This window comes from Phyllobates terribilis, unplaced genomic scaffold, assembly GCF_046119375.1.
Source record: "Phyllobates terribilis strain yellow unplaced genomic scaffold, ASM4611937v1 Scaffold_7__3_contigs__length_470593459, whole genome shotgun sequence".
Lineage (NCBI taxonomy): Eukaryota > Metazoa > Chordata > Amphibia > Anura > Dendrobatidae > Phyllobates > Phyllobates terribilis.
The window spans coordinates 236696846-236722483 of record NW_027362767.1 but is presented as its reverse complement, the minus strand read 5'-3'; the positions used below and the strand labels follow the sequence as shown (position 1 = coordinate 236722483).

The following is a 25638-nucleotide window of genomic DNA, read 5'->3' as shown; positions in this document are numbered from 1 at the left end:
ATTAAATGCAAGTGATATCGAAGAAATTTTACCACTATCATGAAGTACAATATGTCACGAAAAAACACTCTCAGAATCAGTGGGATCTGTTGAAGCATTTCAGAGTAATTACCTCATAGAGTGACAGTGGTCAGAATTGTAAAAATTGGCCTGGTCATTAACGTGCAAACCACCCTGGGGGGTAAAGGGGTTAACAAAAAGCTATATGACTGGCTTTCGAACAAATAGAAAAATTAATGAATTCCTGTGGTCATTAATTAAAATGTATTTCCATATTACGAAGCTGTAGGAGCTGCTTTTGCTGCCCTACAGTGCCCATGATGTGCTATGAGTAGAGATAAGCGGATTGATTCACAGGACTCCGCTTCAGGTCAGTGGTACTTGGCAGCCAGACAGGAGGCCCACAAATCGTTTACCTTTCGGCGTCCCCGGCATGGCATTTGATGAGCCAGGACTGGCACGATGTCACTGTTGCACCAGCCCTGCCAAATCAAATGCCGTATCAGGGACGCCAGAAAGTAAGAGATTCGCGAGACTCCTGTCTAGTAATCCATCGCTTCATGTTTACTAGAATGTTTACACAGGTCGACAGACAATGATGGGAACAGAACGATTGCTAATATGATTATTATGTCCCCATACAGTATAATGTTATCAGCTGCACATGACCTGTTTAAACAATCCGATCACCCCCCCTACAAATTTTTTGCTCATTCATTGGTTGATGTCTGGCATGTTTACACAGGCTGATAATTGGGAATAAATGTTCCTATGAACACTCCTTTGCAGATTATTTATATGTTTAAATGCATAAAGGGTCCGACAGCAGAAATCCGAGGCTGACCCTTGGATTTCTGATGCAAATTTCCAAATAGAAATGCGACAGAAGGATTTGCCTCATTTCCATTTAGTGGGAATATTCTTCATCTTTTCCATGCATTCTACTTAGTTCCCAAGCACTTTGTTTATTTAGTTTTGCGATGCCAGTGTAATATTTTCCCACCACAGGAACTGCTTTTGGACGTCCCATGGTTTCTTTTGTCCCACCAATAAAGCTCCCGAGAAAAGAGCATTTTTGGTAATTACTATAAAATCTGTTTCTTGTAGACTTCATTGGGAGACACAGTACCCACCCTTGTTTACCCCGTTGGGCGCATGTTGTGGTTCTTTCTCTATTGTGGTCTCTTCTCTTTCATTAGCTTGGTGCCAGTAGGCAGGTGTAACCTGCTAATGAGGAGCCAACTTTTTTTTTTTTTTTTAAGTATTTATGTACCCCAAATGAAGGCTACAAGAGATTTAACGGCAGGTTCCAAAAATCCTTTTTTCGATGGAACATGTAAAAAGTGTCTGCTTTTATGTGAGCACAGTAACTTACAATACCCCGTGGGAATTTTTTTTACACCAGAAAGTGTCTACCACAAGATCATTTAAAAGGAAGGAAGCACTTTGATTTCAGAATTCACGCTCTGTTCACTTTTTCTTCAGAACTAGTTCCTTTTTGTTATTACATCTGGTGCCAGGGAACCGATCTTTTACCAACACCTGGTAAATGTTGGAACGTCACCTACATCGACCTTCAAGATAAGGGAGAAAAATGAGCTAAGATTAATCATTTCTGTTTGTAAAATAAAAAGCAACTCATTGTTACCAGTGTTACATTTCACACATTACATACCACTATTTTATGGACATGTTCACAGGAAATATCTTTACAGACATGATAAGGGTTTTAGGTCTACAAGAAATGACTTTGCCAAGTGCTATTTTTGGTCTCTCCACTATGTAAGGTTGCAATATTTAGATAGCTGCCTGCACAGTATTGGGACAGATTGGTCAAACAAGGGTCACAACATCACTTTCTTCATGCAACAGTGCCTTCCATTTAAAAGAATTTCGATCTACCAAAGTGTGGGACAGTGCAGCTCTGGTTTGATTGTGTCGTTATTTGAAATAAAAAAAAACAAAACAAATCCATAGAGAATATTAATGTTTCATACAATTTTATCAAATATTCTATAAGAAAAGAGAAAATTACATTTGTAGTGCAGCAGTTGCAGTCTCATGCCTTCTATCATATGACACATTATGTGTTGTAGCATCTGCAGATCCATACTTGCACATCGCTGTAAGCAAGTAACATCATTTTTTGTCTTTTCTCTCCAATAGGTACTACTCGCACGCTGTATGAAAAGAAGCTTTTTCAGTATGAACGTGAAAACACTAATTTGCCAGCTTCCACAAGTAAGTAATTAAATTGGTTGTCCTCCTTTAGAAGACTTTCTACCATATGTGGTCGATAGTTATGAAAAAGCATACTGAGTACTACGGACCCTCCCTTGGTCTTGCTGTGGCCTTTTGCTGCTGCCGCAGTCTCTGTTGCTAGGTTGCAGCGGTGACTTCAGGCCAACAGCACTGCAGCCAGTCAATCAGCTTAGCAGTTCTGCCCGTGTAGACAGCCAAGCCGCTGAGCTCCATGATAGGCTTCAGCACTATTGATGTGATGTCACCACTGCAGCCAAATAACAGAGACCGGGTCAGCAGTGGAGTGTACTAAGTTTTTGGGGTTTTTTTAGAACTGTCCCACTGTATGGAATAACATTTTCTAAAAGAGCACAGCCCTTTTAACCTTGTGTTAGTCCTTACAATAATGTATTCACAATAATGTGTGCAGGGTATCTGTATCTTTAGTTAAAGGGGTTGTCCAGGCTTGAGGTTAAAGTCTGCAGTCACGTATGTTAAATAACATACTAATTTTCATCACTATTTGGATCGGATTTGGTCAGTGTGTCAGTGATTTTCTCATATAGCAAAAAGAAAAATTTCATAGCTTCTCCTCCCCATTAAAGCGAGACAGCAGACGTATTTCACACACATGGAAATGTGTGCTGTCGGTGATTTTTCACAGAACCTGGATTTATATTAATATTTCGATTCGTGAATCGGATCAAAAACTGACACGTCTCCATGATTTTTCAGTAAAAAACATGGACACGAGAACAGCCCCATAAATTGTAATGGAAATGTGTAATATGCGTGAAATCTCTTTTATACATACATATATATAATTGTGTAACATGGCAGACATTCAAGTCAGGGACTTCTTCCACAACCGCTGTACACCCACATAGGGCTAATAGTGCATGGTTGTGATGATGGCAAACAATAGAAAATATTTCACATTAGACATATGTTTACATAAAATAATATATTTCAATAATTTAATGTTTTCTTTTTGCAGGCTCATACGAGAGTAGACAGCAGTACAGCACAACACACTATGATGATGACAATGGTTAGTGGTAATGAGTCTGTAGTATTGTTATGAATTACTGTAATTTGTCTTAAATGTAACTAGAGTATTAAGGATATGTGCATGCATTCGATATTTGCAGCAGAAAAGTCTGATGCAAATATCGCTGTGTATCAAACACTAATTTTTGCCTTGTTTTTGCATGCTTTTATTATGCGTTTTCTTCCTATTCATTTGAATGGGGTAAAAATGCTGCACAAATCCTGAAAGAATTGATATGCTGCAGATATGAAACTGCTTCAAATCTGCAAGGAAAAGATAAGCAACATGTGTACGAGATTTCAGAAATTTCATTCACTTTGCTGGTACAGCAAAACAGCTAGTCAGTAGTAGCTTTGACCTGGATTGCTTGAAGGCATAACGAGTAGAAGCAAGTCCTGAAAACAGAATTCATGTCAGCCTTGTCTAGTCATTGCGTTGCAAGCACATCGTCTGTATTAACAAATAGTCCATCTCCTGTACCCTGTAATATTTAGCAGAATGAGAATATAGTTTTACTAAAGAAGGATCCATCCTGCTCTGTTGCCCTTTCTGTGGAGACAAGAGTAGATTAATAAAAATCAAGGTTAAAAAATAAAGAATGAAAAATAAAATGGATAATTTTGACAGAAAGTGGTCTGCCGCTCCAGTCCCATGTCTGCCTCCTAGTGACACCAAGATAAACTGAATAGCTTGGTTGTCAGTGTGCTGGTGTAGCCTGCTGGGGATGAGCTGACTTTTTTTCTTCAATGTAATTCTTAGTGTCAGCCTCCATGTCTTCTCTTACATTGCAGGCTGCTCACGCCAGTTCAGAGTTAAATATGTCAGATGAAATCTATAACGGCTCTGTCAGTAACCACTCTGCTCTCCAGAATGCTCATAAAGCTGACATCCTTTCTGGTTTACATTTATTTTATTTGGTTGTAAAAATGTTAGCTAATATTTTTGTTCAGAATGAGGCAACAGACTGAATTGAGTGCCCTGGACATATTTCACACCGAACAGTACTGAGCAGTCTGCAATGTATGAGACTATGTGCAGGCTGCAGAAGTTTAAGGAGATTGTCCACTACTATAGAGAATGCCCCCGTCGATTTAAAAGTTGGAAATAAGATTTTGTGTAAGTACCTTGTGTTGTGATTCTTGCCGGTGAGCGGCGCTATTGTTGACCGCTCATGAGGCATCACGTGACCCAGTGACGTGCTTCCCCCTGATTGATGGGCTGTGGGCGGGGTTTCACCGCACGTCACAGCCCAGCATCCACCACGCACTTTCCCTCTCCTCTGCATTCATTGGGAGTGGGGCACGGTGGATGTTGGGTGTGACGCGCGGGGAAATTCCCTCCCACAGCCCATGACTCACCGGGGAGCGCGTCACTGGGTCACGCCTGGCTGCAGCCGGAACTTGACATAACATCAGCGGAAGCGGGTTACGTGATGCCTGGTGAGCGGTCAGCAATCGCGCCGCTCACAGGCAAGAATCACAACACAAGGTACTTACGAAAAATCGTAATTCCATCTTCTAAATCGACAGGGGCATTCTCTATGGTAGTGGACAACCTCTTTAAGAGTTGGGAAATTTTAATAAAACACACTTACAAAATGTATTTGTATCCAACACTAGAACCTTCCATTGTAGTATAAGCACAGCACATGGAGCTTCTGAGTCAGTAACTCATTATTTACACTGCTTGTAAGGTGCAGGTACAATATATCCTGAGTTAATAGCCAGGATCTAGTATTCACATGTTCGTGAGTGCTTTATAGACATGTGACATAACCCATAGGCAATTTTTTGGGATACCTGAAGATACTTTTACATCTCTTCAGCAGTAGCTTATAAAAGAGCTGCTTATATCATTTACTCATCTGGAAATAGCGGGTGTTGGAGTTTTTGAGCATTAAAGGGGTATTCCCATCTCCAAGATCCTATCCCAATATGTAGTAGGTGTAATAATAATAATATTAGCAAATACCTCCAATTAGAAATGTAGTATAGTATTTTTGATTCGCTATGCCACTTATCTCATGTGCAGGCAATACAGGACCTTTAGGTATCCACGGTTACGACCACTAGCAGCTAGCTAAATAACTGTGATTTTATCAGTGGACGTAACCATGGATACCTAAGGTCCTGGAATGCTTGCACATGACGAAAGAGACATAGCCAATCAAAAATACTATATTACATTTCTAATTGGAAGAATTTGCTAATATTATTATTACACCTACTACAGATAGGATCTTGAAGATGGGAATACACATTTAAATATATACGAGATGAAATAGTGATTATGGAAGCATTTTTCTGGAATTTTCACCAGTAATCACACAGGAGAACACTATGATCTGCTTCTACTTAGTCTGAAATATCTGATAACAGATTGTTTCTATAAATTCACAGCAAGAGGAGATAATCTAGATTTCAAATTTTCTCATAATTCCCATCACTGCCAACTGTATCAAAATTCAAAGAGTTAAGAAAGGGTCTAGATTTCTATGAATGTTTACCTAGCAAAGAAGAAAAGCTATATTTCTTGAGGGTGTTTTTAAGTCACAAGAACTTCAGTCTTTCACCTTGGAAAACACTAGTGTAATGCTGTGTTTCTTTACATAAGTTAGCTCCAATCTCTGTTGTTAGACCACTTAAATGCATGTGTCAAGCCTTGGCAATGGCATTTAACCGGTACGATCGACTGGTGAGTTTCGACGCCCATCCTCCATTTTTGCCCAGCCACAGGCTGTGTTTCTTAGAAAACAAATATTTTTTTGCTATGTTTTACAATACTAAAATTTTGCAGTGTATAGTACAGTAAGCAATCAAAAGATTGCAAGATCAAGTTCTTTAAGGGATTAAAAAAAATATTGAAATTTAATAATTAAAATGCTTTTTAAAAATGTATGTAAAAATATATAAAACTTTTAATCACCTCTAAGTCAAGAATAAGGAATTAAAACAATCAACATATTTTTCAGTTCCTTCATTGTGGGACACAGCTCACATGGTTCCTGTGTTCCCCAGTGAAAGGGACATTTTTGGTACTCACCAAAAAAATATTTTTGTGATCACCTTCATTTGGGGACACAGCTCCAGGGCCCGGACAAAGTATTTTGGTGCCCTAGGCAGATGAAGCCAGTGGCACCCCCCGTCATCCTGAAGCAAAGGAATGGCTCAGAGACTAAGCTAACAGGACCCCTAATGCACCTCCCCATTCCCCTTCATTGGGTTAGATAGCAAACTCTGATGACGACTTCCACTAGAATTGTTACCTTTTCACCAAAAAATGACATCAAAAGTAAAAAAAAAAGTGGTGTACTTTAGGGATGGGACTTAACAGGAAGTATAATTTTAAAGTTCGATACAGAATCAATCATTTTTTGCGGACCATTTACACGATACAGGGGAAAAAATAGTAATATTCATCCCTAACGTCCTTTATTTTAAATGTAGAACCCAAGAATAGTTATGGAAACTAACAAAGCGTAACTATAACTGTGGCCGTTTGGTTTCAGTTAAGGTATCCAGCATTTGGCAGATACCCTAAGGGAAAATAAACAGATCCCCATTATAGATAAAGGGATACATCTGATGGATTTTGTGTCCGTCATGTGACAAATACAGCTTGCACAAAACTGATTGTGGTACTGATGATGTATTCATGCAGTGATGGTTGTTCTGGTACTAACATTATCCGCTATAACCGCCGCACGAATCGCCTTTATGAACCACAACCTAATACCATCGCTGTCCGCTCTCTAAATTTCCATTACACTTTCTATATCTCCACACTGTCCCCCCGCCATGCTAACCCCTCTCCATATTATTAAATAAAAGTATAGCGGCGCTGGTAGGTATGCCTGGTTTTACCTTCTGCAAAAGACAGACAACCAACCAGAGGTTGACAGATTTTGGAGAATCTAAACTAAGAATATATATAAAAGTCTTGCGCTGGTAAGGTTAGGCCTTGAAGTAGGAAGTTTTAGATTACTATAAGCATAGAGAGAATAAATGTGTTTCATAAATACTTTTTATTTTTTAATTTTTTTAAAATAACACATATAAATATCACATTTAAAAATTATAGGATAGGAGTATAAAATTAGATTCTGGGAGATAAAATGAAGCTCTATGCAGGGTTCCTTTGCAGTAAGCCCATGGATTTATGAGCTGATTGAAGTTAACGAGGTTGAGGTGGTCCAGGTGGTATCCTGAATAAAAATGGAGGGGAGATGGACGTTAATGAGCAAGTTGACTCACCACATGCCCAAGGAGGGAGTACACTTTACCTGATTAAGGTGTGGATTGTGGTTTGGGTCCGTAGCGTGAAATAATTTTGATGGTTGTGGTAAACGATAGCAGATCCCAGATATTGGACAGCTCACGCGGGGAGCTTAGCCTGGAAGGTGCTAGGCATAAGTGGATAATAATACAGGAGAGAGGGTTAAGTTTGCCTGTAAATGGTTTAAATATGATTTAGAGCTAGTTAGCAAGTTAACTCATCACATGACCCCAAATGGAGTACAATTTACCTGGTTTTGGTATGGATCGAAGCTTGGGTCCGTGGGTTGAGACAATTTAGATCGTGATGAATGATAGCAGATTCCAGACAGTGGACAGCTCATGCGAAGGCATTGCCTGGAAGGTGCTAAATACAGTAAATGTAATTAGAGGCTTAGTTTATTACATAAATAGGTAGACCAAGGGTGAAGTACACAGATAAATAACAGTACAGGAGAGGGGATCGGGTTTACCTGTAGAATTGTTATAATTCAGGGCTCAGAGATTTAAAAATGGTCACTGGAGAGATGATTTCGGTGATGATTTAGCTCTTCTTGTGGCAGTCAGCGTTAAAATGACTGTCAGCGTAGTGTTGCCTTGGATACAGCCTGTCCTAGGAATAGGATGCTGATATTAACTAGAGTACTATTGGTAGCATTACACCAAACAGGTGTTGTTAATGCAGTATAGACACAAAGTAGCCTGTACCGGTACGGGGGCCTACTCAGGCCCCCATACCGGTAAGAGTCTCGTGTGCAACGTCACGTGCACCTACGTCACGCAGGTCCTTCTGCTCCGCTACTCGGCGCTCATCGCAGGTCCTTCCTGCCCTCCACACACCGCCGACGGAGGACGTTGAGAACTGACGTGGAGAGCACAGGGGATAACAGTCAGTCACCGGCCGGGACCCTGTTTTACTCCCCTGCTCTTCCCCCTCTATCCTTCTGAGACCGAAGAAACCAATATCCACAGGACGCATGCATCCTGCGCCGTCAAGGACTCCATGGACTAACAATATCCCCGATCCACCCACAACTGTAAGCTACGAAGCAACGCTCCAACAGGGAATCCAGAGATATTATCACACTACTATGTGCCTATACTGCATTAACAACACCTGTTTGGTGTAATGCTACCAATGCTACCATAAAGCAAAAGCACCCCAGGAGTTTATTAAAGGAAAGAAGTGGAATATTCTTGAATGGCCAAGTCAGTCACCTGATCTCAACTCAATTGAGCATGCATTTCACTTGTTAAAGACTAAACTTCAGACAGAAAGGCCACAAACAAACAGCAACTGAAAACCACCGCAGTGAAGGCCTGGCAGAGCATCAAAAAGGAGGAAACACAGCGTCTGGTGATGTCCATGAGTTCAAGACTTCAGGCAGTCATTGCCAACAAAGGGTTTTCAACCAAGTACTAGAAATGAACATTTTATTTACAATTATTTAATCTGTCCAATTACTTTTGGTCCCATTAAAACAGGGTGACCCATGTTAAGGAGCTGAAACTCCTAAACCCTTCATCCAATTTTAATGTGGATACCCTCAAATGAAAGCTGAAAGTCTGAACTTCAACTGCATCTGAATTGTTTTGTTTAAAATTCATTGTGGTAATGTCTGGAGCCAAAATTAGAAAAATGTTGTCTCTGTCCAAATATATATGGACCTAACTGTACCACAGATTGTACAGTGTTGGAGATGGAAACCTTGGAGACAACACAAATGGGTAATGAAAGGGATTTAGAAATGCTATTATTCTGTAGGATCACGCTGTATAATCATTTTTCTGTAGAATCGGAGGGACACTTTATTTCCAGACAAACAAATCGTTGTTGCAGAATATTTCTCTCTTTACCGTCTTTGCTGTAAATATCTTCAGGGTTTTTTCATGATATAGTTTATGAATGTGCATTATTTTAATACAATTCTTTATTTTTTTTCCTAATACAGGTGATAATCACACATATGAAGAAGAATACACCACGACCTATCAGTATCCACAAGCTCAACAGCGGGTAAGTCTGGAGTGCTGAATATGAAAACCTTTTACTATATTTTTCTGCCCTAATTTCATGTATAGAGCACCTATTTTAAAGCTGAAAAATTAAACCTAAAGACTCCAAAGTATAACCATAACATTTGTGTATATTATGGCCTGATTGATCCAGCCAAAATTGTATTAATTTATTGTGACAGGAGCCGTGCTTCTGTCTCTATTTACTTTCTACTTCTTAAGTCATTAGTTTATTATGTTTATTTATGGTGTCATATGTGTGTGCCAAATTCATGGGCGACAGGTTGTTTTCCAAAAATGTGATAACTTTTAATCCTGATTATTTGTTTGTAAGTTATCAACTCTGTACATGAAGCTCTTGGTCCATACGCCACACATTTATAGGTCTCTTTAGATACATTTGGGTCTGATATTTTTGTTTTCGATTTCCCATCTTTATGGTGCAGTCAGATGACCAAATAAATCGGGCGGAGATTGGACTGGCCGGCAGCTGTCACGGTGGGGTCAGGAGAGCTGCCAGCCAGTCCGTACATTCCGATCTCCGTCTGATTTATACGGCCATCTGACTACGCCCTGATACTGTGATATAAATCTCCTCCATAACCGCAGACTTAAATGATAACATTTGTCTGCTTGCATCTCAACAGAGAGATCTCATACGCTAACTATGTACTTTGGCATAATAAATCCAAAAGATAGGTGTGAAGTCTGTATTTAAATGCGTTGTCCCGTCAAAAGTAGTAAGTCTGCAGTCAGTCTGTGTGACTGGAGACTTATGAATCCCCCAGCACACGCACTGTGTGAGGCGGGGATTCGCCGGTATGAGACCTGGTAACGGAGGGTATGTATGCGTTATACATACCCCCGGCCAGTGGGCGCGGCCTCGCTCTACATACACTTGTGTATGGAGTGAGGCGGCGCTGAATGGCCGCGGGTATGTATAACGCATGCATAGCCTCTGGGTCTCATACCGGCGAATCCCCACGGTGCCTGCGCTGGGGGGATTCATAAGTCTGCAGTCACACAGAGTGACTGCAGACATCACTTTTGACCGGACAACCCCTCTAATGGTCTGACCGCAGGTCTCTTGATCCAAATTAACAGCTTCACATATGCACTTCAGATCTAAAAAGGGTTTGTCATGATGAGGAGATCCCCTTACGATTTTATTAACAGATTACATCAATTTAAAAAGAAAAATAATAGAATCCTTAAGGGGAGGCAAAATAGGTTGGTTGGATTTTCCTAGCCAGATATTATTATTTCTCCTGAGAATAAAGAGGTTGTCCAGTCCTAAGCTACAAGTCTGCAGTCACTCTGTGTCAAAACCCAAGAAAAAAAACAAAATGAGCATATATCCTATAGTAAGTAAATAGTAATAAGTAATAACATAGGGTTCTTGGTTAACACTATTTTGATCAAAAAGCGTAAAAGCCATCCTACCGTGACAAGGTGTACCCAATCACGATGGTCCTACCCTGTGCTTAGTATTAAAACCTTATCTTGTGTTAGCAGGCCTCAATGTGAATAAGGGCAGAGCAGGGCAGAGGCCCAACTGTCCATAGGAAGCTAATTAGATGAAATGCTTAGTTCAGAAAGGGGGGCCATGGAAACAGGATAGGACTGTCCCTACTGCGCACACTTTGTGGCAGTGGGATAGCTTTTACACTTTTTGAACAAAATAGTGTTCACCTGGTATTATGTTATTCATATATTATTAATCTGTACTATTTACTTACTATAGCGTATATGTTCATTTTGGTTTTTTTTCTTGGGTTTTGTCTATGAAAATGGCCACAGTGTGAACTTGATCTTACACATTACACGTAATATCAACTTATGCTCCTGCTCATTTCTTTGGTTTTGCTATAGTCACTTTGTATGACTGCAGACTTGTGAATCCTCACATTACGCGCACTGCGAGGATTCGCCAGGAACAGGCGATTATGTGATTTGCATGCTTACAGCCATATTCCAATTACACATGTCCGGCATTGCTCAATACACTTGCGATCACGCGGCCGCCCCTTCCGGCATCTTAGAATTCTTACAGTGTGCAGTGTTCGCAGTGTAAGGATTCACAAGTCTGCAGTCACATAGAGTGACTTCAGACTTGTAGCTTAAGACAACTCCTTTAAGTAGCTAAAAAACATGTATATTCTCAATCAGTGGGTAGAATGACTTTTTTTTTTTTTCTCCCAAAAATACTTTTTACAAAGCAGTTGACCTCTCTGAATAATTTCTTTCCCTGCACGTAAAGGGTCTCTCCACTCATCTGACTACATCTTAAATATTCATAATGTCCAATTACTCTTGCAACTATGTGAAAACTTTAGTAACTATATAAAGTATGATGTCATCATTTGATTTTCTTCAAGTCAAAAGTATGTTAATGGTTTAATTCAAATTTCCAATAAATATCATCATTTGTTTTACAGACTAGAGATGATTTGCAAAACAGGTAGGTCTGTCTTTACTAAATAATCTAACTTTATATGTCCCATCTATGACGCTTGTACACCAAAATCAGGAATCATCAGTAAGTAGCTCACTTTTGTCCTGACTCGGTTACAGAAGTTACAGCCGTAAAGAAAACGCGTACCAGAATGTATCCCAGTCACGTTACCAGTCCAGCTTTTCTCAGGGAGTGGAGCCACGGAAGCCCATCCGTCCCAAGCAGAAGGAAGAGACGCCGGTGAAACGCTTCATTCCGCTGTGGTTGCAGCTTCTCCTGCTCTTCCTAATTGCTGCATTTTTGGTGTATATGTACGTACTCCAGATGGATGACAACCCTTTCAAAGCTATTGAAGAGAGCCCATAACATTGTTTGTACGCCGTCTTTATTACATTACCAATTAGCTGTCAATCCGATACATACAAAAAGTATTTATCATTTCTTTGATTCAATTACTCTTTTATATAATCCGACTGCTGCAAATGATAATGATACCACTTCTCGTGCCATGGTTTATGGTGACAGATCAAAAGTGTAAATGCACCATAACATTTTTGACACGTCAGAAGTTTTGATCTTGCATGAGACCCCCACGGGCCGCTAGAACCAGTGCTCAGCCAAGCGCTGATCTCCTCTGAGACAGGCTGAAAGGAAGATCTATGAGTTAAGGCACCCATACACATTAGACTAAAGTTGGCCGATATCGGCAGAGTAATGTGTATTGGGGCCTCTTGACTCTTACCTGACAGATGACGTCAGTGGAGCGAAAGATGCGGCCTGTTTAATTTTAATGTACGATCCTTCTTTTTTTTTTCTCCACGAGATAATCCGCTGACAGAGGAAGCCAGCATCAGCTCTGACATAGAGAACACAGGGACGCTCATCCAAGTGTTTTGGAAAGTCGGTAGAGGTATTTGTCTGCCGACTAATCATTAGGCCAACAACTAATTTTTATGGGGGCCTTTAATCTCCCAGGAGAGCGTTATCAGTGGGGGCCTCAGCACCCAGGCCTACCCTGATCAAAACTTCTGACGTCAAAACTTTTCTAAGTGTTCAGTTATTCTTTAAGTCTTGACTATGACCAAGCATTGCTGCAATCTGTTATGACTATATTATACCAGTTTCTTAATAAGTTTCTAATGTTTCACGTCCTTATTCATGCCACTCCATTATTTTTACATTTCACTTGTATGATCATAGTGAAAAATATGACACTGTAATATTATTGTTTATTGCAATACTCCAAAACTGAACTGGTTTTTGGAAGAAATCAACATTTTTTTTTTTTTTTTGTAGTTTCTTTGTTACTTGTTGAAAAAATATATACCGTATTTTTCGGACTATAAGACGCACTTTTTTCCTACAAAATTTTGGAGGAAAATGGGGGTTGCGTGTTATAGTCTGAATGTTGGGGGGTTGTATATTTATGTGTGGTGTGGGGGGAGCGGTATCGGTGGAGGAGCAGGGCACAGGAGGCAGCAGCCGCCTGCTGCAGCCTACACTGTCCCGCTGCTAAAGAAAATGAATATTCACTGCTCCCCACGCCCATGGAGCGTGGGGAGCACTGAATATTCATGCTCCTTAATAGCGGTACACAGTATAGCTGTTATGATCTGCAACATAAACTGAGGAAAGAATGGGAAAAGCTGTCCCTACAGTAAGACTAAGTTGAATCCCTATGATGTAGCGGGCAGCCTGTTCCTTGTGAACAGACCCGCCTTTGTCCTCGGCTAGTCTGAACAGAGACCTATAGAATAAAGGGAGGGGTCCCTAAAAGAACTAAGGACTGGGGCAAAAATGGGACACCTCCTAACAGAAATTGTTGCAGAGCAAAAAGACAAACTGACAAAAAGTACTAGAGGTCCCAGGGGACCAAGCAAACTAGACAGAGATAGGCACCGAAGCACCTGGCTAGAGTGACAGGCAAAAAACACTGAAGTCCAGCAAAGCCAGAAGGGCGGAGCTGGAATATATAGGCAGCTGGTCACGTGACCGCAAAACACAAGATAGCAAAACTAACAGGAGGGTTCTAACAGTAGCCGTGCTGCGGCTCCTGCTGCTGGCTATCTCCTGTGCCCGCTGTTAAAGGGCATGAATATGCAACCTCTCTCCACACCCATGGGCGTGGGGAGGGGCTGAATATTCATGCCCTTTAATAAGCGGGCACACGCTATAGCCCGGCAGGAGCCGCTGTGTGCCGGCTATGAAGGAGAGTGAAGTCACTGCTCCCCTCGCACACAGTCCCGGCGTGGGGAGCAGTGACTTCCGGCAGCTGATCTCTCCTTGTGAGCCGCGCATGGCAGTGACGTCATGCGCGGCTCACATGGAGAGATCAGTGCAGGCAGACAGGACGCAGCGCTGGAGGAGAGAAGAAAGGTGAGTAGGAGTCTTTTTTTTTTTTAATGTGCAGCATGATGGGGATTAGGGGGACCATGGATACTAGGACAGGGATTAGGGGTGCCATGCATACCAGGATTGGGATTAGGGGTGCCATGCATACCAGGACAGGGATTAGGGGTTCCATACATACCAGGACAGGGATGAGGGGTGCCATGCATACCAGGATAGGGATGAGGGGTGCCATGCATACCAGGATAGGGATGAGGGGTGCCATGCATACCAGGACAGGGATGAGGGGTGCCATGCATACCAGGACAGGGATTAGGGGTGCCATGCATACCAGGACAGGGATTAGGGGTGCCATGCATACCAGGACAGGGATTAGGGGTGCCATGCATACCAGGACAGGGATTAGGGGTGCCATGCATACCAGGATAGGGATGAGGGGTGCCATGCATACCAGGACAGGGATGAGGGGTGCCATGCATACTAGGACAAGGATGAGGGGTGCCATGCATACCAGGACAGGGATGAGGGGTGCCATGCATATCAGGATAGGGATGAGGGGTGCCATGCATACCAGGACAGGGATTAGGGGTGCCATGCATACCAGGACAGGGATTAGGGGTGCCATGCATACCAGGACAGGGATTAGGGATGAGGGGTGCCATGCATACCAGGATAGGGATGAGGGGTGCCATGCATATCAGGACAGGGATGAGGGGTGCCATGCATATCAGGATAGGGATGAGGGGTGCCATGCATACCAGGATAAGGATGAGGGGTGCCATGCATACCAGGATAGGGATGAGGGGTGCCATGCATACCAAGATGGAGGGATGTCAGGCATACCAGGATGGGGATGGGGACCACGTGTAAAAGGAAGGGGGGGCATATATACCAGGATGGGGGATATTGTCAGAATTGGGGGACATTACCCCATACCAGTGTCAGCAGAAGACCCCTCCCCCTTAAAAGTGCATCATGACCACATTTTTTGCTTAAATTTTTTTTTTCTTCCTCCTCTAAAACCTAGGTGCGTCTTATGGTTCGGTGCGTCTTATAGTCCAAAAAATACGGTATATTTTTTACAGGTAACAAGACCAAAGATATAACTCTACTGATGATAAACATTCATGGGATTGTCTTAAGACATCACCACTGATCTCTTAACTCTGCTTGGCTATACTTTTCCCTTGCAGCGATCATTGCAGGTGACATGTTACATTACAAGCCAGCCATTCAAAGAAATGGTGGATCATTTAATGTGTTTATTGGCCACATATGCAAGAGAGAAGGCCCCTTTTAGTATGGCTATAGCAGCCTTTACGGCATTCCCATTTCCCAACACGTCAAGAGCAATAGTGTAAATAGTTCTTTCTGGGGTCTATTTTTTTCTGTGGTTTTTGTTTTGTTTTCTGGTATCTTTTATAGGTGCCCTAAAGGTGGCTATACACATTTGACAAAAGTAGGTTGATGGTTGAACACCTGTTGTCTTCAGGGTGATCCTTACCATGATGTAAGCCATAGCCATAATAATTCTTATTGTCATTATTACCATTTCCACCGGCTATTTGTGCTCAGTAACGCCAGGCATAGGACGAACAATCTTTCACAGAAAGATCAGACAAAAATTTTAAACATGGCTGACTTCCTTCCAGATGATGATGGTAAGACCTATCATTGGTTGCGTAAAACAATAGCTTATGTTAAACGTCATCCGATAAGTGTTCGTTTTGGTTGAAACATGTCAATTTTGATCACCCTTAGACTGTGTGTGTGGGCAACTTAATGGGAATCTGTCACGATGATTATATTTCTGAAACTAGCGCAATGGCTCATTAGTACAACAATAAAAAAAATTATAACTGTTTTGCAGTAATCCGATGTGCCAGCGCGGAGAAATAAAACTTTGAAACCACGTGGAAGTGCATTAGAGGCGTGTTCATGCACCCTGAGTACATCGACACACCCCCAGTGCACTTCCTGGCTAATCTGCATGTGGTTTCAATGCTTGATTTCTCAGCGCTTGGCTCGTGGGATTTCTACAAAACAGGTAACATTTTTATTCTTGTACAAAGACCTACGCAGTCGTACCACTGGGTTCAGTGATAAGATAGTCCTGACCAGGTTCTCATAAGCGTGTCATAGTAAAGTACTCTTTATTGCATTTTTACTAATAAAAACAAGCAAAACATTTTGGGAAAAGAGGATGATTTTTTTTATTATTATTTTTTGATGATTGATTTGTAACAATTTTGCATGTTAAGTAATTATATTATGTTGGAAAGGAAATGACAATGCTTGGACGACTGACTTTTCTATTGTCCAGGCTGATTAAACAGGACATTGGGTGGAGTAAGCTGTCTGCTAATAATCAGTATACATAGGTGGGGGTTATGTGCTGTTGTTTTGATATCTTGTACAAGACAAAGTAAAATTACAAGATCCAGTGTATCATGCCAGCCAGGAAAATGTTAGGGACAGGCAAAGACTGGCAAGCTAACCCGATGGTTATTGATTGACAAGAACTGCAAAGTTGAAATTCACAGCGTCTCAGTGTACACTGCGGAAGTTAATGCGAATTTTACCTTCTGGGTGAAATTTGTGGTTCCCCTTCACCCTCTTTGCAATGATATCCACAGTCTTAAATACTGCTGTTCCTATCATTTTAGGACCTCCGATACTTGAGGTCCACAGTAAATATCTTCTCCTGGAAGCTAAATACAAAGCTATATACAGCTATATACAGGTGGAGTAGGGTTTTTTTTTGTTTGTTTTTTTCTAGAGAAAACCTCTTCAGGAAACAGAAATTTCTTGGGAGGGTTTTTTTTTTCCCATAAGTGGTTTCAAAGCATTTTGGATTATTTTTTTTCTCCCTGAAGCGTATTTTGCAGCCTTTTGATTGGAAAGTGCCTAGTTTGGAGCGGATTTCAATCAGGATCCACTTTGAAGAAGTGACATGCACATTCTTTTTTTATTGCATTTTCACCTTCAGACACATTGTATATCTGAACTATACTATGATACAAGCTTTGTTAGTTATTGTATTAATGTGAAGCAGAGCTGGTATTACAGTATGTGCATTTACACACATACCGTCACCTCGTTACGCTATATGAGGCCGGATTCAGACGGGCGTAATTCTCGGCCAGTATATAGACTACAATACCCAGACACAAACTCACAGCCTCATATGTGTCTATACTTGTGGTCAGTCCAGGCATTGCAATCCGTATACAGACCATTAAAGAAGCCCATGTCTGAACCCTGCCTCATAAATAGCATGTTTTGTTGGGGGGAGGGCAGTGGGTTTTCTTAATTTCATTTAATGTATAAAGGTTGCTTTGTCAGAATAATTGCTTGTATTTTAGTTATTCTGTATAATCAATAAATTTTTATAAGATTTTTGCAACTGATTATGACATCTGTGTTGTCTTCAACGTCCTAAAGGGATATTCCGGCTCCTCATAGGTGGCTCGGTATGACCTAATTTTAAAATTATTACCCTTTCTGTATGTAATTTATTTTAAGAATTGTATGGTTTATGAGCGCTTTCCCCTAAATAACGAGACCCCAAGCTGTGCTTATTCTTCATTATTACTGGATCCGTCCTCCAGTGGTTCCTGACTCTTGGATCGAGTATGCATGGTCTTTCTCTGTTCTCCTTATGCAAGACACAATGTATGTGCAGTTTGTCTGTCCTGACTATGCACAGAAAAGACCACTGGGTCTCCCTGCTTTATCGTCATTCCCTGTACTCGTTATGTGCCACTTTGTTGTGTGACAGCCGCAGCCGAGCTGCCCATACAGGGACATCAGAAGAAGATCACTAGTTACCTGTACCTCCTTGACCACAGCAGTGAGAAGGTGAAATGGGTCGGTAGTGGAGAATTTATGCTCTCACTTCATACAAACTATGGGACTGAAATTGAGCGCAGGTTTGGTACATATATCATTTCAGGACCATGAGATATGTCCCTTTAAAGTCGTCAGACAAGCTTTTCCACATGTTAGAATTTTTGGAAGGAAATATGATCACAATCCTCTCAAAGACAATATGACCAGTTTTACACTTAAGTAAGCAGAGATATACTTTTGTTTGTTTGTTTTTTACCAGTACTGGTAGAAATAAATCTTCAAGCATCCCTCTCGCCAGATGGGAATGAAAGCATATTCTAGAAATTAGTTTAGAAGACGTCAATGCACAGAAAAAATGATAATAACATAGTACAGTATAGTGATGACATACAAATCAGGCTTCCTAGATGTTATGGATAAAAGATAGAGACTCATCTGTTCTTCAGAAGATAAAACCAAACATCTAATACCCCAAGTAAATTCAGGCTTCCAACCTCTGTGGGCTCAAATTTACTTGCCTGATTTTTCTTGCATGCTCATGGATTTTGAGTTTTAAGTTGAACCTAATAAAAAGCTGCAACAAAAGTTAAAGAGGATGTTCCCTACTTCCAAACATTTTATTAGTGTGTACAGGGTGGGAAGAAAATAAGAAAAAAAAAAAAAAAAAGATACAGCAAGGCACCTCTCTTCCGCACTCGGTACTTTCTCCCATTTCCTGGCATCAATATCCGGCGAGTGGCCTCATGTGACTCCTGCAGGGATTAAGCGGCCACTGATCGGCTGCATCCTTCTCATTCTGTCCAAGTGATGAACATCCCCTTAAATAAAGAAATCACTCCTAAATACAGCAAAAAAATATATTTATTAGTGGGAAATTGCTGTCTTGGACGTGAAAGAAAATTTCAGGTAAGCAAATATTTGTGTTCCTTATTGTCCTAGACTGCACTGTGGGATTTAGATAGCTTAGCACATTGCACCATCTTTGGATATTTCTGCAAGTCATCAAGGACACAGTACAAGAACCCCAGGGCATGGGACCGCATCAGGAAATGCCTCTTCAACACAGGGAAACATTGGGTAATGCCAAAGTGTCTTTATGAACATACCTTTCAGAATGTATGCATGTGCACCTGTTTTATTCAGTACTTTGCTGACCGCACACTGAAATGAAGCTATGACACATGTCACATATTTTTACTAACCGATGGTCCGCATAAAAACAAGAACATGGGATATCTGCCCAAATTCATTCAAGTGAATGAGTGAGAAAAATGGACAACACATGAAAGCTATCTCTTGCTGTCCATTTCTCATTGATGCTAGGGGAAGCTTGGGAAATCTCCATCATACGAAAAAATCATATGACACACAAATAGAAAGTATGAACACAGAGACTAAAAATGGATGAAAATCAGTACCTGTTTTGCATGCAAGAAAAAAATTGACGTGTAGTTTCGGCCTTTGTCACACAGGCACAATTTTTGAGTCAGAATTTTTACATAACTAATGCTTTAATTCCGGCAAGAGAGTAATAGTAAATCTGTCACAAGTCACAGACATACATTAGTGGGTTGTCCCATGGACAAAATAGATTTTAATCAATATATCTTGTATTAAGAATAAGTTCAGCAATTGGATGTGTTAAGAGAAAAATGTTCCTTTACTGAGATAATCTTGCTATATACTGTCATTTACGATGTCCGACTGCAGATCTGCTCCAGTTTATGGACGTCACATACCAAAGCTCCTGGTCAGAGTAGGACACATAATTCACTTATAAGTTAGTATACAGTGGGTACGGAAAGTATTCAGACCCCTTTAAATTTTTTACTTTGTTTTATTGCAGCCATTTGGTAAATTCTAAAAAGTTCTTTTTTTTTTCTCATTTTCTCACCCCATCTTGACTGGAAAAAAAAAACAGAAATGTAGAAATTTTTGCTAATTTATTAAAAAAGAAAAACTGAAATATCACATTGTCATAAGTATTCAGACCCTTTGCTCAGACATTTATATTTAAGTCACATGCTGTCCATTTCCTTGTGATCCTCCTTGAGATGGTTCTACTCCTTCATTGGAGCCCAGCTGTGTTTAATTAAACTGATAGGACTTGATTTGGAAAGGCACACACCTGTCTATATAAGACCTCACAGTGCATGTCAGACCAAATGAGAATCATGAGCTCAAAGGAACTGCCCAAGGAGCTCAGAGACAGAATTGTGGCAAGGCACAGATCTGGCCAAGGTTACAAAAGAATTTCTGCATTACTCAAGGTTCCTAAGAGCACAGTGGCCTCCATAATCCTTAAATGGAAGAAGTTTGGGACCACAAGAAGTCTTCCTAGACCTGGCTGTCCAGCCAAACTGAGCAATTGTGGGAGAAGAGCCTTGGTGAGAGAGGTAAAGAAGAACCCCAAGATCACTGTGGATGCAGAGGGCTCTGCATCCCTGTGGGCTCCAGAGATGCAGTAGGGAGACGTGAGAAAGTTCCACAAAGTCAACTATCACTGCAGCCCTCCACCAGTCGGGCCTTTATGGCAGAGTGGCACGACGGAAGCCTCACTTCAGTGCAAGACATATGAAAGCCCCCATAGAGTTTGCTCAAAAACACATGAAGGACTCCCAGACTATGAGAAATAAGATTCTCTGGTCTGATGAGACGAAGGTAGAACTTTTTGGTGATAATTCTAAGCAGTATGTGTGGAGAAAACCAGCCACTGCTCATCACCTGCCCAATACAATCCCAACAGTGAAACATGGTGATGGCAGCATTATGCCATGGGAGTGTTTTTCAGCTGCAGGGACAGGACGACTGTTTGCAATTGAAGGAAATATGAATGCTGCCAAGTACAGAGATATCCTGGATGAAAACCTTTTCCAGAGTGCTCTGGACCTCAGACTTGGTCGAAGGTTTACCTTCCAACAAGACAATGACCCTAAGCACACAGCTAAAATAACAAAGGAGTGGCTTCAGAACAACTCAGTGACCATTCTTGACTGGCCCAGCCAGAGCCCTGACCTAAACACAATTGAGCATCTCTGGAGAGACCTGAAAATGGCTGTCCACCAACGTTCACCATCCAACCTGACGGAACTGGAGAGGATCTGCAAGGAAGAATGGCAGAGGATCCCCAAATCCAGGTGTGAAAAACTTGTGGCATCATTCCCAAGAAGACTCATGGCTGTACTAGCTCAAAAGGGGCTTCTACTCTATACTGAGCAAAGGGTCTGAATACTTATGACCATGTGATATTTCAGTTTTTCTTTTTTAGTAAATTTGCAAAAATTTCTACATTTCTGTTTTTTTTCAGTCAAGATGGAGTGCAGAGTGTAACATCCCTGGCGACGTGCTGGCATGGCTTACCACCTCCCACCATGCAAGACCGCCATCTTACCTATCAATCCAGGCTGTACACTTTGCTCCAGTACCTGCTGTGTCTCTTGTCTGATTGCTTAGGGCGGCGGTGTGGCTACTGCCTGATTCTTATAGTTACTGTGTGCGCACTCCTAATGCCTCCACAGCCTATTGCTGTGAGTCACTGGACACTTAAACCCCCTCCACCCAGTAGGGGGTGCCTGAGCAACACTATCATTCAGTGTGTTCTGTGCAACTGAGTTGCCAGATCCTGTCCTGTATCTTGTCTGTTCCGCCACCCTGGGGGCTGTATACTCAGGCCTGTTGCTGGTATCTGTGACTTCTAGTCTGTTTCCGCCACCCTGGGGGCTGAGTTCCTAGGCTCGTTCCTATATCTTGTTCCTGGTTCAGTTCCTGTCTGAACAGTGTCCTAGCCCTTTACCTGTTTGTCTCTATGTTCGAACCTTCCCTTTTCCTGCAGTGTCTGAACCTGCACCTAACTCCAACTTGTTGTCTCTGTACTTCTGTTTGTGAGTTTTGTGTCCTCTCGCTACTTCATTGTAAGTACCTTGTGTGTATCTGGTTCTGCTTGTCCCGTTTCCCTGCCTCCATATCTACCTCCTGTGTTCTAACTATCTTCCTGTATTTTCCAGTCTGTTCCATGTGAACAGGGCCATGTCCTGTCTCCCTGCACCTTCTGCTCACGGTTCTGCTCTTCTCTGCTTGTTCACCGCACCTGCGGTTCTGCTCTGCTCTGCTTGTTCACCGCACCTGCGGTTCCGCTGTGCTCTGCTTGTTCACCGCACCTGCAGTTCAGCTCTGCTCTGCTTGTTCACCGCTCCTGCAGTTCCGCTCTGCTTGTTCACCGCACCTGCGGTTCCGCTCTGCTTGTTCACCGCACCTGTGGTTCCGCTCCGCTTTGCTTGTTCACCGCACCTGCGGTTCCGCTCCGCTCTGCTTGTTCACCGCATCTACGTTTTTTCTCCGCTCTGCTTGTTCACCGCACCTGCGGTTTTGCTCCGCTCTGCTTGTTCACCGCACCGGCGGTTTCGCTCTGCTCTGCTTGTTCACTGCATTGGCAGTTTCGCTCTGCTCTGCTTGTTCACCGCATCTGCGGTTTTGCTCTGCTCTGCTGTCCACCGCACCTGCGGCTCCGTTCCTGTGTCCCAGTCTGTACTGGTCCCTATCCTGCCTGCGTTCCTACCTGCCAGTACCCGCCTGTCTGCATGCCAGCCGTGCCTGCCAATACCCACCTGTCTTCATACCAGCCGTGCCTGCCAGTACCCACCTGTCTGTATGCCAGCCTAACCTGCCTGTTCCTGCATTCCCCGGTGTGGGTCAACAGCTGTGACCGGGGTCTGACCTGGAGTAGCACGTGGTCCCTCTGCTCGTTTCCTCCCTGGTTCACGGAGTCGACTGAGCCGCCATGTGACCTTGGTCGGACCGAGTTGATACTTAGTTACGCCCCTCCAGGCACTCCTCGGTTCATGGTCCAGTGGGATCACTAACCACACTCACGCCAGTTAGTCCTGGCCTGAGCGTAGCACAGAGTGTACTTTAATGAGAAACAAAATGAACTTTTTAGAACTTACGAAATGGCTGCAATGAAACAAAGAGTAAAAAATTTAAAGGGGTCTGAATACTTTCCGTACCCACTGTACAGAAGAAACACCAGGGGTTTGCAGCTGCTGCTTTTTCAGGTAACACATTTGTCTGCCTGTTTTATCACAGGAGCGAGTGTTTCTGCTGCTTTTTCCCCCTCTGAACTCATCAATAAAGTCAGTAATGTAGGAACTCCAACGGCTGCTGAGTTTATATGTCACTGACTTGATTTACAAAGAACTCAGGGGACTGGTACCCACAGCAGAAACACTCCTGTGATAAAACAGGCAGGGAAATGTGTTCCTTCATACAAACAGCTATGAGCTCCTGCTGTTTCAGCTGTATGCTCACTTATAACTGACCATGAACTGGATCAGCTCTGCATTATCGGACACAGCAAATAACAGTACATAGCAGGGGCACCTTTATAAGATTATCTCAGCACATGAACATATTTTTTAAAGCATCCAATTGTGGAATGTATTATTATTCCAATATATATTGGTTAAAATGTACTTTGTTCATTGAACAACTCTTTTAACATCTATTCATTTAAGAAAAGGTCTTGGTCTACCCAACGCTGTACTAAAGACGCTTTTCTGCCCTCTCATATTTACCTATGGAGTAACTACATTGATTTTGAGGAAGTCTTGTCTACATTTTGCCATATTTACCCTGGAACAGTTCAGCTTTTGCTTCTGATATGTAGTAAAAATGTGGTCTGTCAACTATGACTGCACCATGTTTGCCAGGAGACTTATCTATAAAACAAGATGTATTGTTTGTCTTAAAGGACCATGTATGCTCATGATTTTCAGGGCTTGTTTTGATTACACAAATTCCAAGGCAGACATGGATGGCGTTTCCTGTATACTGAGCTCTGCACATAAAAATTACAATGGAAACACAATAAAAGCGGATGGCTGCATAATAATGGAGAGCAGCAACTACTATGGCCGCTAGAGCGGGAAAGAGTACAAAAAGCTGTAAAGTGATGTTGTTTTGTGGTTTTATTAATCCTCAATTGTGAATGATACAAAACCAGCGCAATTCAAATTAAAACCAGGGGGAGTTTTTGCTGCACAGTTTTCAGATCTGCCACAAGAGCTTCAGCACAACCACCAAGTCTTAAGAATACACTAAAGCCATCTGTTTCAACAAACACACAGTATATTGCTGACTCCCAAGCTCCCTCTAGTGGCGGCAGCATATAGTATATTACTTTTTTAAAACATGTCTATGCTGCAGGTTTTTAGCTCTAAACATAAATAACCATTGTAGAGATTTATTAAAATGAATCTACACCAAATTTTGGACCTTAAGATTACATGGGGTTAAAAGATGGAGACACACTTTCAGGGGTCTAGAACTATCCATTTGTTAAAAGGGTTCTGTGCTACCTATTTGTAAGAGGTGTAGCCTGACAATAAACAGATCACAAGTTGTCCCCATCTGCAATGTCCTTAGACTGTAACTTGGGACTTTTATGTCCAAAATGCTTGTATACTTATTATTATTATTATTATTAAATATTTATATAGCGCCATTAGGTTCCATGGCGCTTTACAAGTGTAGGGGAGACAGGGACACGAACATGAAGCATCAGACGAGACGCACTGGTACAGTAGGGCAGGGGGTCCTGTCCACGAGGGCTCACAGTCTATAGGGGGTGGGTGGGGAGACAGGAGGAAGGGGGAGAGGAGAGGGTGAGATGGTGTTGCGGATGGGTCTCAGCGTGGGCTGTAGGCCTGAAGGAAGAGGTGGGTCTTTAGGTTTTTCCTGAAGGTTCCCAGGGTGGGGGAGTGTCTGATGTGATGGGGGAGACAGTTCCAGAGTATGGCGGATGCACAAGAGAAGTCTTGTAGGCGGTTGTGGGAGGAGGAAATGAGAGGGGAGAAGAGCAGAAGTTCTTAAGAGGAGCGAAGATCGCGTGGGGGAACATATCTGGAAACCAGGTCGGAGATGTAGGGGGGGGGGGACAGGTTATGTATGGCCTTGTATGTTAGGGTTAGGGTTTTGAACCATGATCTCAGGGCAATGGGGAGCCAGTGAAGGACTTGGCAGAGGGGGGAGGCGGGGGTGAAGCGTGAAGATAGGTGGATGAGTCGGGCAGCGGAGTTGAGGATGGTGCGGAGAGGTGCGAGTGAGGAAGCGGGGAGGCCAGTGAACAGGGAGTTGCAGTAGTCGAGACGGGAGATTATGAGGGCGTGGATGAGTGTTTTTGCCGAGTCCTGGTCGAGGAACGAGCGGATTCGGGCAATGTTCCTCAGTTGGAGTCGGCAGGCGGTGGCGAGGGCTTCGATGTGGGGCTTAAAGGAGAGGGCGGAGTCGAGGATTACCCCGAGGCACTTGGCGTGGGAGACGGGTGAGAGGGTGCAGTCGTTGATTTGATGGATAGGTTGTGGAGCTGGGGAGAGCGGTTAGGGGGGAAGACGATTATCTTGGTT

General features: G+C 42.4%; 1 protein-coding gene and 1 long non-coding RNA gene across 2 annotated transcripts in view; one reads left to right on the top strand and one right to left on the bottom strand.

Moving 5' to 3' along the window:
- Positions 1-17161, top strand: part of EMD (emerin) — a 30579-nt gene extending 13418 nt beyond the window's left edge. Inside the window, exons 3-7 of the mRNA XM_073639859.1 lie at positions 2167-2241; positions 3239-3292; positions 9519-9583; positions 12021-12043; positions 12157-17161. Coding sequence (XP_073495960.1) covers positions 2167-2241; positions 3239-3292; positions 9519-9583; positions 12021-12043; positions 12157-12403 — 464 coding nt within the window. The 3' untranslated portion in view covers positions 12404-17161. The remainder of the gene's footprint in view (positions 1-2166; positions 2242-3238; positions 3293-9518; positions 9584-12020; positions 12044-12156) is intronic.
- LOC141154246 (uncharacterized) lies at positions 7574-8254 on the bottom strand. Its single transcript, XR_012247416.1, has 3 exons — positions 8040-8254; positions 7818-7933; positions 7574-7694 (listed from the first exon to the last, which is right to left on the bottom strand). It is a non-coding gene; the product is annotated as an uncharacterized lncRNA (long non-coding RNA).
- Positions 17162-25638: the final 8477 nt, after the last annotated feature.